This window comes from Salvia splendens, chromosome 4 (genome assembly GCF_004379255.2).
Source record: "Salvia splendens isolate huo1 chromosome 4, SspV2, whole genome shotgun sequence".
Taxonomy (NCBI): Eukaryota; Viridiplantae; Streptophyta; class Magnoliopsida; order Lamiales; family Lamiaceae; genus Salvia; species Salvia splendens.
The window spans coordinates 5,702,067-5,718,566 of NC_056035.1; the positions used below are offsets into that span (position 1 = coordinate 5,702,067).

Sequence of the window (16,500 nt, forward strand, 5' to 3'; positions counted from 1 at the left end):
GAATTAAAAATAAAGAAATTAGAAAATTAAATAAATAATGTAAGTATCCAACATCTTAATACTAAGAGTTGCCTGTGGTGCTAAAATTTTACTATAGTATATAGTCAGTCCAAAAATGATAGCTTCGACAAACTCTCTTCCCACACCAAATAAAAGAACAAAAAATGAAATCACGGTTATGGAAAATTTTCAAAATTCTTACATACATGTCCCATTTCAAATTCTCAAAATTTCTCCACGCATACTTTTGCTCCTTCGAAGTTAAATTCCTTGCTTTACCCCTAGTTATATGAAGTCCTAACTATTTGTTTGTTTTTCATGTGCTGAACTCTGGCACCTTTGGCTTTGAGCATTTTCTGCTCATAAAAAAATTTTGGAATCAACATGTATACGGATATACTGCATTAATAGGAATAACCTAAAACATCGTGGTGATCTTGTAATTTGAAGAAAGCTGGGGGAGGGAACTGTAAATAGGTGGAATAGGGTGGTGTACTTTCGTGGAAAGGGGATTTTTAGTCCATAACGACAGGCACATGATGAGGAGATTCATGCACCACATGCCATTTAACGTGGATCCAAAGGCTCACGCAATCACGTTCGATCGTGACATATGCAAAACTCAATCTTATTATAGAACACAGAATCAAAAATACAGAAATTAGTTTTAATTACTACAACTGTCATTTTTAGTTTATTTTTATATCATTTTAAAATTAATCTAAAAATCTCAAAATCTGATTTTTTTTTTTAAAATAACTTAATAATAACATCAGATGCATAATCTTTTACCAACAAATTGGCAAATCCCAGCATAATTTTATATCATCAGATTGGCAAATTCTATTATCAGGATTTGATGTGCGTTTAATATTAAGATCAATTATTCTTTGGATTAAAATTATCTGCCAGACTTCCACTCAGATCTTTTCGTTTCCATTAACATTTCAAAGCATATCAAAACTATATTAAAGTAACTATATTTCCAATAATATAGGCTTCTCAAATCGAGTACCCGATCCTGAATTTCCCAAAAACTAATATCTGATACCCTATCCGAAAATAATTTCGAGTACCCAGATACCCGACTCGGGTATCCAGTCCCAAAAAATCATGTATCCAGACCCGATTTTGGATTTATATTTTATACTTTAATATTTTTTAAAGAAACTTAACTACAAACTTTATAAGTTATAAAATCCATCACTCATCCATAATAAACACCACAGTTCATAAATTAATCCTTAACGTGACTTACGAGTAAAGGATATATAATACTCCCCCCGTCTCAAGTTACTTGAGCCTATTTCACTTTAGGTTGTCTCAAGTTACTTGAGTCATTTCTTTTTTTTGCTAAAAACAAAACATCTAATCACACTTACTTTATTGTATGAAAAAAAAATCACACTTACTTTATTCTTTCTTTTACTTTACTCTCTCTTCTATCTCTTACTTTATTCTCTCTTCTACTTTATTTAATCCACTAAACACAACTTTCTTAAATCATGTGCCTAAAAGAAACGTCTCAGGTAACATGGGACGGAGGAAATATGAGTATAATAAATACATAATTTATTAAATTTAAAATTAAAAATAAAAAATCGGGTTATTGGGTAATTTGGATATACCCGATCGGGTATCGGGTAACCCGATACCTGATAATCCAAAAATCCTATACCCAAACCCGAAAAACGGGTATCGGGCACCCAATTACCCAATATTACGGGGTTGGGTATTGGGTATTCAATACCCGATATCCATTTTGACAGCCCTAGCCAATATTTTCATATGGCGAGCATCAAAATTCAAATACCATTAGTCAAATATGATTCTTAGAGCATCCTTATCCATGTTCTTGCCAAAGAGCATGGAGGTGGGCCCGGATCCACATTTATTAATTTTTTACTCCTTGTCTTTCCGTAAGAGCACAACACCCACATCCATGCTCTTGCGCAATAGCATGTTCAAGGGTCCCACCATTCCATTATTCAATTTAAACACTTCAATTACTTAAAACATTTCCACAATATTAAAATGCATTAAAAATACCTGATATCATTACAAATTACTAAAAAATAAAAAATTACTCCCTCCGCCCCATTCAAGATGACCACCTTTCTATTTTTATTTTTTCCAATCAAGATTACCACTTTCCAATTTTGGAAATAACCCCTTCTATCCTCTCTCCTTATTAAAATATTCAACTACTTTTTTTTCTCTCTATTTTATTCCACCTAACCACACTTCCTAAAATCCTGTGCCACTCAAGAATGTGGTCATCTTGAGTGGGACGGAGGGAGTACATAATTAAAATCCTAAAAATTAAAAATTACTTAATTAAAATCCTAAAAATTGAGATTGAGAGAGTTGTTTGGTATAGTGTCATTCTTTTGTGTTTGAAATGGAAGTATTTATAGATGAAAGTATGAATTTTAGGGTAAAAAATCTAAAAAAATCAGATTTAATAAAAAAAATATTTTATTAGGAAGTTGAGATATATTTTTTTTATTAAATCTGAATTTTTTAGATTTTTCAATTTTTTAAAAATAATAAAAAATGATAAATCAATGGTCAACCAGAGCATGCCATGTCGGCTGCTTGTGCTCTTACCGTTGGTACGAACATGCTCTATGCATCAAGCAGGGTCATGCTGTCGGCAAGAGCACAACGACAGACACCTGCATGCCACGCCGACAGCACAGACGTTGTTCTTAATGAACACCGAGGGGATGCTCTTAGATTATAAAGTTAGGGAGGAAATTTTCTAGAATAATTTTATCACCATTAGTCCTAGGGTAAATTTTCAGAGTCGAGAGAGACCGCAATATGAAAGCCCAACTATTGTGGCCCAAAAAGGTCCACTAGTTGGGCCCATTTTTGGCACAAGATGGAGAGCATCCTAAAGAATTTTAAAAAGCATATTCTATCATTCTTTGCAGCATATTCTCAACGCATATCATTTTCTAATTTCATTATGTATTGTTAAAAATATTCATTGGCAACGACTGACCACTGGCACTGCCCGATTTGAATTTTCGGCCAAATTAATTATTTTTTACCTTTTTTTTGTTTACCTTTTCTTTACCCTCGAACTGTAAATACAATAATATCAAATACTTAGCTTGAATATTAGACTATCTCCAATGGTACACTAAAACCTAAAATGAGATAAGTAATTAGCTTCAAATCCAATAGTACTTAAAAACCAATCCTATTTTTTGTTTTTAAGAAAAAAAATACGTATCTTTAGATTTACATTAAATCAAAACCTAAAAGATTTTCAAATTTTGTGAGTAAAAGAGACATAATAGAGAATATTCTTTTAAGTTTGAGTTTAGTGTAAATGGCTGGAGTAAAATCATATTTGATGTGAAATTTATATTAAGATGAGTTTGATGTGAAATTTATATTAAAATGAGTTTGAGTTTAATATAAATGGTTGGAGATGCTCCTAGCAGCAGTATTAGACTTAACTATTTTCGTTCTAGAAATACTATTTCTTAATAATTTCGTGGATAAGGAGACTAAGGACTCATTATTATTTTCTGTGGCTTCTTTCACAATAATCTTCTGAAAAAAAATGCATCCATTGAAATATTAATAAGTTTTATAGTATAGTACTCCATATTTATATTATTATTATTATTATTATTATTATTATTATTATTATTATTATTATTATTATTATTATTATATAGGTGAGGTAAGCTTACCTACTCCTACTATTTCATTAATTAATCAAAGCAAAGAGAAAAGTGAGATCCACGTCCAAAAAATGACCGAAAATATATGAAACAGATATGGACGGTCTAGATAATTCAGAGCAGTAAATAAGGGTCAAAATAATTAAAAACATTTTCCAGCAACATATCGATACACGATATGCATTAAGCCAACGAAGCAAATTCGAACACCACCGTTTCCCCTCTCTCTAGAAATTCTTCCTTTCTCTCTCTTCCAAACTCTTCCGACAATCCAAGGAGAAAAGAATGGTATTTGTCAAGGGTCCCGGCCTTTACACTGATATTGGCAAGAAAGCAAGAGGCCAGTGATTTTTTCTATTTACGGATTTTGTGTTTGTATTTGCACAGCTAATTTCTTCTGATTTTTTTGAGCTTGTCATTATTATTTCAAAATGTTTTTTTTATTTTTATGTTTTTGGTGTGTTTTAGATCTTCTTTACAAGGATTATCAGGGCGACCAGAAGTTTACTCTTACCACTTACACTGCTAATGGCGTGGTTAGTTTTTCTACTTCTTTTCCTGTATCGAATCACTCATGCATTTCTATAAGAAAATCAACGGTTAAGGTTGGGCTGTTTGAATTTATGTGTACAAATTGGAAGGAATGAAAACTTAATTTGCCCTGTATCTACTATTTAGGGTTTCTCCCACATTTTCTTCTAAATTGGAATGGATTTTGTGCAATTATAATTGCAGTGCATTTCCATTGAGGAATGCTCTGTGATTAACCTGTCTTGGGAGTTTAGATGGTGCCTGTGTAGTTCTATTGATTCAGTAATGTATAGAAGGATAATGTGGAAGTTCGTGCTTTGGTTAAAGTATTAACTTCACATTCTGCATATTGATGCACATGTAGCACTATAGTTGTAGTCTGTTTCACGCACATTCCTGTGTTGATGGTTATCATCATATAATAAGTTGGTCATTGCAGCTTTGATTTGTTTTAGCTGTGCTGTTAATATGGTTATTGCTCTACAGGCCATTACTTCATCTGGGACAAAGAAAGGCGACCTGTTTTTGGCTGACGTTAACACCCAGCTCAAGAACAAGAACATCACAACTGACGTGAAAGTGGATACCCACTCCAATGTTAGTAATCTACTTAATCTTTACTGTAGTAACAGTATGATACGAACCTCTATTATTATTATTTAGTTTAGATATTATAGGGATTTAGCATATCTGTTTATATATCTTTGTTTTCTTGTTCATTAAGTCAGTAGCATTATAAATAGGATAGGCTGTTATCCTTTTTATTTATTCAATCAATTAATGAAATATTTTCTCCCACAAAGATAACGTGTGTTTTCCAATCCTAATTTTGGATTCCCCCGCCGATCCTAATTGGACGCCGGAGTATTCTATCAATCGCCGAGTTATCTGCCCGACGGGAGCGACTCCCGCGCACAGAAACTCTGCAATCGTCCGCCGAGCCTGTTGGTCGCCGGAAATTTATCTCCACCGCCGAGCGAACTCGCCGTCGGTGCTCGTTAAGGAGGACGATCCTTAACAACTGGTGCTCTCATTGAGAGCTGACCCTCCCACCATCTCGAACCGAAGCTACACCGCTGCCCGACGGAAAACATTCCGCGCACAGCAACTGCTTTGGTTGTCGAGTCCCGCCTGTCCGCCGACCTCTAGCCGCAGGACAACACTACTTCTGCAACGCCGACGGGAAGGATTCCCGCGTGCCGCGTCGAAGTCAGACGATCATCATCCACCACAGCCACGCCTCAGTCCGTCAACATGTCATACGACTACGCCGGCTATCGTCGTCGCCAATACGACTTCCCTCAGGCCACACAGCCATTCCGTCCCTACCAGCCGGCCCAACCTCGCCGTGTAACTAGTTGGGACCCTCCGAGCAGCCGGCTGGAAGTACTCCGTCCGCCGTCGTGGCCTGATCCAGAATCACCCTACGTCTCACACCACTTGGATCCACCTGATCGTCGCCCACGGCCGAGATACCAGCCCATCGGGTACCGCGATCGCGCTCAAGACGCTTGGCTCCGACACCGTGGTGGCTACATCGAGAGGGGTGGCCACCTATCTGATCGCGGAGATCATCAGACTCAATTAGGGTTTGATCGCTACCCGACAACCGCAACGCAGCGGCACCGCCCAACGTGCTGGGACCCACCGGCGCAACAGCAGGACCGCGGCTACCTGACCGTTGACCGTCCCCGACGCTCGGAGACGTGCTGGGACCGACCTCGCCCTCGGGAGGAGGTGAGAGCGCGAGTCCAGCCCGCCCCCCACCAGCCCCGCTACTCCACCGAAAGCCAACGCGGGACCTATACAGTCAGCCCGCACGTGTGCCCAGTCAAACTCCGGAGCAGCCACGCCTGCCGCTAATACGGGTCTCCCAGGCGGAGAAGTCAGAACGGTCCAGGTTGGGTCTATGCTGGCACTGTCCCGAGAAATGGGTGATGGGACATGTGTGTAAACAACGCATTCTCTGTTATGCGGATGATGGGGAGGAGTTGGAAGAGAACATTCAAGATAAGAATTTAGCCGAAGAGAAAACTGATAATACTCCCACGATAGTATTCGGTGATGATGTTCCCAATGACATTACCGATGTTCACAATGATGGCGCTCCTCTTGATGTTCCAAACAACGAGTCCCCTGGAGAGTTCGTCAAGAACAAAGGGATTGTCATGAACGACAATAAGTCACCGCAAGTGCTCGTTGGGGTATATGATGAGAAGATTGGTGAAAAGGAGGAGACATTGCTAGAAGATAAAGAGGAGGATGGTTCTATTGGTGAAGTGGAGAAGATAATCGCCTCACTCAATGTTGTTCAAGTGTCATCCAAAAATGTTGTTGGAAATTGTTGGGGCAAGAAAGGAGATGGTGCTTACACCGATTTGCCCGTAATTGCTTGTGTCTATGTGGATTTGAATGTCGGTGATGTTCCAAGTATGAATCATCGATCAACATCGCTCGACAAAGATGCAAGGTTGATCCCTCCGAGGAATGACATGCCATGCTTGGGCATTCTGGGAGGCGTGGACAAGTTTTTCGATTTGGCAAGGAATTTTTCCGACAAAATTGGGTCTCCTTTGTTGATTTTTTATGGAAGTGAAGAAGAGAAACGTTCTATCTGTTCGGTGTGTGTTTGATCCAGGAGGAGTTGCCTCGCCGAAGCTTCTGCTTTCAACTCTTCTTTTTGCTTCGTGGTTCCCACCTTGAGGACAAGGTGGATTTTAACCGTGGGGGAGTTGATACGAACCTCTATTATTATTATTTAGTTTAGATATTATAGGGATTTAGCATATCTTTTTATATATCTTTGTTTTCTTGTTCATTAAGTCAGTAGCATTATAAATAGGATAGACTGTTATCCTTTTTATTTATTCAATCAATTAATGAAATATTTTCTCCCACAAAGATAACGTGTGTTTTCCAATCCTAATTTTGGATTCCCCCGCCGATCCTAATTGGACGCCGGAGTATTCTATCAATCGCCGAGTTATCTGCCCGACGGGAGCGACTCCCGTGCACAGAAACTCTGCAATCGTCCGCCGAGCCTGTTGGTCGCCGGAAATTTATCTCCACCGCCGAGCGAACTCGCCGCCGTTGCTCGTTAAGGAGGACGATCCTTAACACAGTACATTCAGTTTTTTGTGTAACACCGTACAAACTAAGCATGCTTGTATTTGACATGGAAACATTATATTGAAATGAGTTGTCCTAGTATCAGTAGCAATAGGCCGAACGATGACCACGTCTAACTAAGAGCAAATATATCTTCAATTTCCTTTACTTACAATAGTTACTAAACTTGGTGCATTTCATTGTTTGGAGGAAAAAAGAATTTTGCGATAGCTTCAAAAAACGGAATTGTACGCTTATTAAAACTTCAGTTACATTTAACAAGCAGTTCGACTTCCTCTAATCCAGAGAAATCACATTCACTTGTTTTTGTTATCACTTTGCCCTTTTTAAAAATCTAAAATGCTAGTAGTATTTTTTACTGATGTTTCTTGAATTTGCATCTGAATGAAAATGGTATTAGTTCCTGATCTGCAAGACGTCTGCCCTTGAAGTTAGTTTGATGTTCCCTCCTCCTGATTTGGACTCTCTCCGACAAACTGACAGTGGCACTGGATTTCTGAATCATATTGATTATCATGTATCTGTCTAAATAATCTTCTTGTTATACTGTATCCTTTGCTCTATTTGTTTTAAATAGTATTCTTCAAAGATTGGTTCCTTGATGTCCTTTTGCAGTTGGGCTTATCCCAATCCATGGTGTGTTTATATGTTTGATAAAACAGCCTTTTACTTGAAGTGCATTAACTTTTAATAAAACACTAACTTCCTATCTAGGTATACACAACCATCACTGTTGATGAGCCTGCTCCTGGAGTGAAGGCTATTTTTAGCTTTATTGCTCCTGACCAAAAGTCTGGCAAGGTAATTATATTTCTTTTTTTTTTTGCATTACATTATCAATCAGTATATTCATATATCTAAATTTCGATTATCAAGTACTGTTTCTGTGTGATTAAATCTTATGTCATTGATGGTTGGGTTAACAGGTGGAACTTCAATATTTGCATGAGTATGCTGGAATTAGCACCAGCCTTGGACTGACTGCTAAACCCATTGTCAACTTCTCTGGTGTTGCTGGGAGTAACAACGCTACTTTTGGGACTGATGTCTCGTTCGACACAGCCTCGGGAAACTTTGTGAAATACAATGCTGCAATCAGTTATACCACGACTGACCTAGTCACGTCCTTGACGCTGTAAGTATACTTTAAGTCGGTAAAAAATGTAAATTGAAAGAACATAATTTTTCCATCAGGATAAATGAAATCTCGGCATCTTTGCCTGCTGAAGCCTCTAATGAAAGTATATCATCATATTTTAGTCATACTTTTAGATATCTAGCATGGGATCCCGGATGTCATCTTTGCCACAAAGTATTGCAAAATCTGGGTTTTAGTGTAATTGTCTTTTGCTTTTGGTGTATACACAGGAATGACAAAGGTGAAACGATCACAGCTTCCTACTTCCACACGGTGAGCCCATTGACCAACACAGCCGTTGGGGCTGAGCTGACTCACAGCTTCACGACCAATGAGAACACACTCACTATTGGGACACAGCATGCACTGGATCCCCTGACCTCTCTGAAAGCTCGAGTGAACAACTATGGCAAAGCAAGTGCTCTCATGCAGCACGAGTGGCGCCCCAAATCTCTCGTCACCATTTCAGGTGAAGTGGACACGAGGGCTATAGAGAAAAGCGCAAAGATCGGACTGGCCATAGCTCTTAAACCATGATCCTCAAAGCTCGGGACACAAGGGAGCCAATGCACATTTTTTTGAGAAACCGAGCAAGCAATAAGGTAGATATGATCATATGATTGGATGCCCCATTTTGTCTACCAAGTTTTGAGCTCGTAACATGGCTGAATTTTCTTGTATGGATATGGTTTTGGGTTGTAAAAATAATTCTTGCTGGAGTGACATTTGGACTCAGGAATTTTGAGCTCAATAGCCAGTCTTATCTTATTTGCAGGAATAAGTGATTGGATAAAGATGTAGTTGAGATGAGGTTGATGGAGTGTTGAATAATTAGGACGGCCATACTCTAACCAGATAATTATGCCAACACGCTATCGAATCATCTAGAGTGAGATTTATGTATTCGGACTCATGTAGAATCATATTAAAAGGTCAAATATATAAATTTGGGAAAATTATCAAAATATCATAAATTTTGGTTGAAGTTTGGTCTGTCACTTGATTTTGAAAATCAGCCAAGCCAAAGATTATACGAAAAAAATTCACCATGAGATCTGATTGATTTCTAATTAAAAATGTATAATAAAGTAGAATGTACGTATCTAAATTTTATGGTATACTCCCGACAATTCACCCTATAAATTTTGATCACTCATGTATATTAGTTACTTCTCACATATACTATAATAATATTCAGATACAACACTCAACACAATAGATTTGATTTTTTCTTACCAAGACGGGAGAAATCGAGGGCGTGTCGTGTCGTGTCGTGTCATGTCACTTTAGTTATTAACTTTCAGCCTCTTGTCCCGGGCCCACAAGTAAATAGACAAAAAGAAGGAATACGAAAGAGGACAGTACTTATGAAACGTAACTGAATTCTCATCTTTTTAGTACCGTATAAACCGAAAAGACTAAAATCTTTTGGAGTTGGAAAGAGAGAATTCCTATGGTAATCTTTCCCATAGTTTTTGAGAATAATTCAGCAGCTCCTATGATTTTTAGAGAAAATTTACGGAACCTGTGACGTGGCACCAGGTGTCTGAAAAGGAGGATTTCAGTGTTGAAGCAAGCAGTTGCCCTTGTCTAGATGTTGATGGATTCAGTGACTTTGGATTGTATCCATTTCATCGTTATTACTACAATTTATCTTTTCTGAATGCTCTGCAAATTCTTGCCTTCAAATTTTTTTTATATCTCAAATGTGTACTTTAAGGAGAGAGAACTGGAATTGAGAATTACTAAACCATTGATTTCATGGAAGAGAATACAAGACTAATTTCTGGAGACATTCTGCCCTGAGAATGGAAGATGGAATAGCAGAACTCAGAAGTTCCCATCTTCAAGAATACTTGCATAACAGAATGCACTGTTAAATCGCAATTCTATGTTACAGCGGGAGGGTAGGCGGAGTAAGAGGGTAGGGAGATGGGGAGGCGTTACAACATCTGGCTCTGCATCACGTTGCTCCCATCACTTCAGTTGCTCAGAGGTCAAGTAATTTAGTAATATTATGCTTTACCATTTGGTTTTGGAGAATTCTGAGCAAAGTTCTGATGATATGGTGAGGCATGAGTCCCCTTTGGAATCGAGACGCTTCTAGGTTGCTGCTGCCCGTTTTTGGTGAAGGACCCCTGCGTCCGAAACACATTCTTGCTGTTTGGGTTGGGGCTGCTCCGGTCAGCTTGCATCGTCTGAAAGAAGTAGGATGTGGTGGCCATGTCCTTAAGGTTTGGCAAAGGCTTCAAAGCTTCAACAACTTCACTCATCAGAGGCCTGGCTTTTGGGTCCCGGCTAAGGCAGTGTGCCGCCAACTGGGCAGCTTTCTGGGAGCCTTTGATCGAAAAATGACCTTCGAGACGAGGATCTATCAGGCGGTAGAAGCGCCTTCTCTCGAGCAGATGGGGCCTGGTCCACTCCACAAGGTTATGCTCGCCATTGGGGCGGTTCTTGTCCATTGATCTTCTGCCTGTGAGCATCTCGAGCAGAACAACACCAAAGCTGTAGACGTCACTCTTTGATGTCAGGTGCCCTGCAACAACCGGAATAGAAGGAAAGTCATAAAAGGTTTGACGCCAAAGTGAAACCATCTTTTTCTTTAACGGGGAACTCAAAACAGAAGTTGACTCAGACGAAATTCAGAATTCAAATGACAGAGAATTTACCTGTCATGACATACTCCGGAGCTGCATAACCATAAGTTCCCATCACACGCGTAGAAACATGAGTTTTGCCTTCATCTGGGGCGTCTTTCGCGAGTCCAAAATCAGAAAGTTTGGCATTGTATTCCTGCAAGAGTATCCTTTTGAAGTCAGGTAAATTCGGAAAGAGTTGATACATAATCAGACCTGAGTGTAATTCAGAAGGACGTGTTTACAATAAGTCGAGAACTTACAGCATCCAAGAGGATGTTAGAAGTTTTGAAATCACGATATATGACCGGTCTGTCCGCCTCCTCATGCAGAAAAGCAAGCCCCTTTGCAGCACCTAGAGCTATTTTCATCCTAATGGACCAAGGAAGTGGCAGAGATCCTACAATCCAAAAATGTAATTGAAAATCTACAGAAAACTAAAACAGGCAAAACTAACACTGCCTTCACTTTCAGAATGTCGTAAATTCCTACTCACTTTTCTAACAAATAAATTTAATAAATAGGAGGAAAACAAAGGATTTGAAAGTTATATCCTCAATCCTGGTCCTAAACACTAAACAGGCTTGCTGCTCTATAAAACTGATAATTACTCGCTATAAACTTGAATCTCAATAATTCATAATTTATAATATTGAAAGAAACGAAGGTGCATACTTCTGAAAAGGTGGTTCTCCAAGCTTCCTCTAGGCATGAACTCATAAGCGAGCAGCCTCTGATCATCTTCGATGCAATAGCCGATTAATTTAACCAAATTAAGATGAATAAGGTCGCCCAGAAAATTCACTTCAGCCTGCCAATTTTATATGAAGTCAGAACAACCCATTCACAAGGAAATCCAACAAAGAGAAAGCAGCATATGGCTTCAAGCGAATTGCATCAAGTAAGAAGCAAAACCATCCATTCTTTGTGGCCCTGAAGTCCATCGTGATTCAGCGTTTTTACAGCAACGGTAAGTCCTGTCCCAGGTTTGACTGGTGCTGTACCATTCTCTTCGATCCATCCCTTGAAAACACACCCGAATCCCCCTTCACCAAGAAGCGACTCTGGCCTGAAATTTCTCGTCGCCAACTTAAGGTCGTTGAATGTGAACTTCCGCAGCCGAGAATTGACTTTAAGCTCCTCTTCGAGTTTGGAGCTGGAAGAACTGCTTTCAGCATTGCTTGTGGTGGTGGATGGTATAACAGCACCAACTGGTTGATCTCTGCTAGTACCGTTTGTTGATTTTATTTCTGAGCACATGGAAAACAATACAACAGATAAGAATGTATATGAACTACTTCCATGATATGGAACCTCAAGATATCTACCGGGGTAGTAATAGGAGCATGATTTGGTAATGAGCAAAATCGACCACAATTTGTCGATAACCATTGACTAAGAACATGAGTATTTCTTAAAACAATGCATTAGTGTTGGTCATAAAACTAGGAGCTCAATCAATATTACATACAGTGAAGCTTCAAAACCTCTTCTATAGTTTGACTCAGTATAGAAGACAGGATGTCATTACGAAACTTAACATTTCAAGATGAAAATGCTTTCAAGCTTAAAAACAAATTTTCTTGGGGAGGCGAAGCTAATGAAATCATTTTCCGTTTCATATCCAATGATTCATTAACTGGGGCCTTCACTGTCCACTCACCAACACTTCCAATCTCTCAGCCAATTTACAGTAAATTATAAGATTTGAAGATCAAAACTGTAAAAAAATATCCTTAACCATCCTTTCTTGACATGCTTGTCGATTTCTAAATCAGAGAAGAATCATCTACTATTGTTTCCACTGCCCTTTTCCATCTGCTTCAATTAGCAATCATATAGCTCACCAAATCATATTCATAAGGAAGGATAATCATTACTGCTGACTTACAAATTTGACAGCTGCAAAAAACCTCACACCACACATAATCACAAAAAGGAAAGAACATCAACTTCTTTAATCAAAAGAAGAAGAGAAAATGGAGCACATATCAAGCCAACCTGAGAACTAAACCCAATACTAAACATAACATAAGCAGCAGAAGAAAAATAATCAAAAGTTGAAACTCAAATCCAAATGAGGACATTACCATGAGTGCTGATGCTACTCACAGAGCTATCTACTTTAGATCTTGAAGCAGCACAGCAGCCAATAAACCTCCAACTGATGCAGCATCCAGTCTGGTTCACTGCACCATCATCATCATCATCAACTATTTTCTTCTTCCTCCCCTTCGATATCTTAACATCCAAAGAATCCACTTTTATAGCGTCATTACCAAGTCCCATCTTCAGCAGACCTCAAAAATCATTAAAACCCCAGGAAAGCAATAGAATTTTCAACTACCCTCTTCTGTTAAATATCCTAAAATAAGCCCTTCAAGCCACCAATTTCACAACAAATCTCCACACAACCATCTAAAAGAACTCAAACCCGCCTCATAGGATTACCCAAAACATGAAAAGGTGAAACCTTTCCCACACTTCCAGGAAACCCAAATCGCAAACAGCACCTTTCCTCCTTTCAAGGACCGACTTTTTATTCAAGAAAATTTGAAGACGAAAAGGAAAGCTAAGAAAGATCAGCTGCTCAACATCTCAAAAGACGACAAAACATAATTTTCCCACTTCAAAAAAAAGTTTCCAACTAAAACCCTGAAAATTTTGATGAAACAACTCGGACCCAATTGGAGATTGTATCAGATATTCACACTGAGATGGGTAAAAAAGAACTCAGTGATTGCAGATCACATGCTTTACCTTCACACAGAAAACTTTCCCCCTTGATACTGTGCCAACAAGCAGAGCTGGAATCAGATAATAACAATCACTCTTGCTATTATTTTATTATATACTTAAATGATAGTTATACTAGTATACACAGTTTTAACACCCCCAGAAGCCTCTCATCAAAACTAGTGTTATGAAAAATGAAAAATAATTTCATTTCAACAACACAAATTTTAATAAAAAATTAATAAAATAAAAGAGAAAATAGACAAAAGAGAAAAGAAAAGAAAAAAGAAAAAATAAAAAATAAAAAAAATTAAAATTTCCTATTCTCTATTTGACTATTTTTCATAGATATTTCAATATGATAAAATAGAACTAGGAGTATTTTTCATGGACGAATAGAGTATTATTGAATTGAGATCTAAAATATAAGGCTGAATATGTTGTCACTAGTTCAATGCTCAAGAAATATATAAATATTGCTTGAGAAAATTAGAAGGCATTTTAGGGTGTTTCTACCGTGTGTATTATGAATTAATTCCTAACAATTTTTATCAGCATTTTTCCATATTAGTACCAAAATCTCATACATATTGACTATGATATGTTGTAGGCAATCACAATATAACAAATTAATTGATACTATTTACTAATTTCGAACTATAGCAAATAGTTTAAAATAAGGATACACATAACACTTGTGGCTTTCTTACTTAAAAAATAATGTGAATCATACTATTAATAAGATACTAGCAAGCTGATTTTGCCTGATAAATTTGGTAGTCCAAAATATGAATAAACCTTCGTAACAATACTATGTTTGCTCCTAATAAGGATTGATAACTTCCACTACCCTTTTATGCACAAATCAATTCTGGTTGTTATAGTTTTTTTTTTATTTCGATTAGATTTTAAAATTTCAATGTAGAAGATGATCGGTAGCATAGGAAAACTTACACCCAAAAAATTCAAGTTTTGGACCTTTCTTAATAAGAATAATATTCTGATTTGTGATTGTGAGTATTTCATTCCTTTCTTTTAAAACTCTTCGATTCGGGCAATGCAGAACAGAAATGCCAAAACCAGTATAGTATTATAAAATTAATGTATATAGACATCTCATTTTTATTTTATAATTGAGATGCTAATCTTTTTAGACTAATGAATAGAGTTAAATACGTGGGGAGATATTTAGACACTATACTGATAAAGAAAGCGCCACGTAAATAAGTGGGATGCGATATTTTTGTGTTAAACCCTATTTTATAGAGCTTCTATATTCATACTATTGAAATTGGTAGGTCTGGTTAAGTTGGACAGAGTCGTGGGAATAATCAAATTCATTGAATTTTGACATTAAATTAAATTAAATAATTCTAAAAGGCGACTAAAATATTAAAGAAAAAAATATGGCACCTTATATTGTTTTTACAATTCATCCTCGTAGGTTGATAATTTAGAGAACCAGTTGACTTATAGTAATTATTATTTAACCACAAATTAAGCAGTAAAGGTTCATAAATTATTAAAATAAAATGAGGTGCAATTGATTGAAAAAGGGGAATTTTTTAAATTTTTAATGGGAAAATTTACATTGTTTCGACTTTCGAGCGGTCAGTTTTCAACAAAATGGAATGGAATAATAGGTGGGTAATGTGACGTGTCGTTGTTGTGCGTTTAAACGCACTAGAAATCTAATTATGGAATTTCGGAAAGGGAATTTGTTTTGTTTAGTCGCTAATTATTTATATGGATTTCACTTTTCATGATTGGTCTAATCAAGAAGATTTTATTATATAGTGATTATGTTTAATTTCATATATATCCTATTAAATCCGCTATTTTATCAAAACGCTAGCGATATTTTAGACCGTAAGATCGAGAAATCAAATTGCAATCATAAAAGAATGATAATTAAAACTGGGATAGTCCTAACTCCTAATTAGTGATGGGAGACATGGAATTACAAATATGAGAGCATGCATGTATTTAGCCTTTGTTTACTAAGGTGTTTGGTAAATTGTGGAATAAAATATTAATCTAGATTTAAAATATTACTGTTGAACGATTTATTTATACTCCGTTGTCGAATATTATTTGACACGAATCATGCACTAATAATAGAGTGGATATGGAAAATGTGATTTAATAAAACTAGTTACCACTTTCAAGTAAAAATCCTCTATTTATGATTCCTTTCATCTTCATCTTTGAAACTTTTTCATGGGGGTATCAATTCAACTAGACTCCTATTAGTAAGATTATCGGAACACGTAATATAGGATAAAATAGAATATAAATACACAAAATAACGAATCATTAAAATATATTTATATGCAAATGTATAATCCATTAGTGAGATGCATGCTTAAAAAGGTCTTTACACGAACTAATCTCAAAGATAAATTATATGTTTATTGCATTTGTTATTAATGTAAAATCCGGCGCAGTGTTTAAAAATTAATCTCATCTTCTCACAGTAAAAAAAGATTTTAACTTGCAATTAAAATAGTAATATTTCCTTTGCCTTTAAAATCTTTCTTTAACAGTTTAACTCGACAGTGAATTTTAAAAAATATGAAGAAAAGTAAATGAAAAAATTAGGAGAATACAAGTGCCACTTTTATAT

The 16,500-nt window shown here is 36.9% G+C and overlaps 2 protein-coding genes across 2 annotated transcripts; one reads left to right on the forward strand and one right to left on the reverse strand.

Annotated features, from left to right (window-relative positions):
• Window positions 1-3,874: 3,874 nt before the first annotated feature.
• On the forward strand, window positions 3,875-9,283 carry LOC121798127 (mitochondrial outer membrane protein porin of 36 kDa-like). The gene is made up of 6 exons (XM_042196976.1): window positions 3,875-4,044; window positions 4,173-4,240; window positions 4,722-4,832; window positions 8,079-8,165; window positions 8,291-8,499; window positions 8,733-9,283. Exons 1-6 carry the CDS (start codon window positions 3,990-3,992, stop codon window positions 9,037-9,039), a joined length of 837 nt encoding a protein of 278 aa, XP_042052910.1. The 5' UTR covers window positions 3,875-3,989; the 3' UTR covers window positions 9,040-9,283.
• Window positions 9,284-10,237: 954 nt separating this feature from the next.
• On the reverse strand, window positions 10,238-14,016 carry LOC121798126 (serine/threonine-protein kinase PBL34-like). The gene is made up of 6 exons (XM_042196975.1): window positions 13,229-14,016; window positions 12,054-12,388; window positions 11,814-11,949; window positions 11,402-11,538; window positions 11,172-11,295; window positions 10,238-11,038 (listed from the first exon to the last, which is right to left on the reverse strand). The coding sequence occupies exons 1-6, from the start codon at window positions 13,425-13,427 to the stop codon at window positions 10,518-10,520; spliced, it is 1,452 nt and encodes a 483-aa protein (XP_042052909.1). The 5' UTR covers window positions 13,428-14,016; the 3' UTR covers window positions 10,238-10,517.
• Between the last annotated feature and the right edge of the window lie 2,484 nt (window positions 14,017-16,500).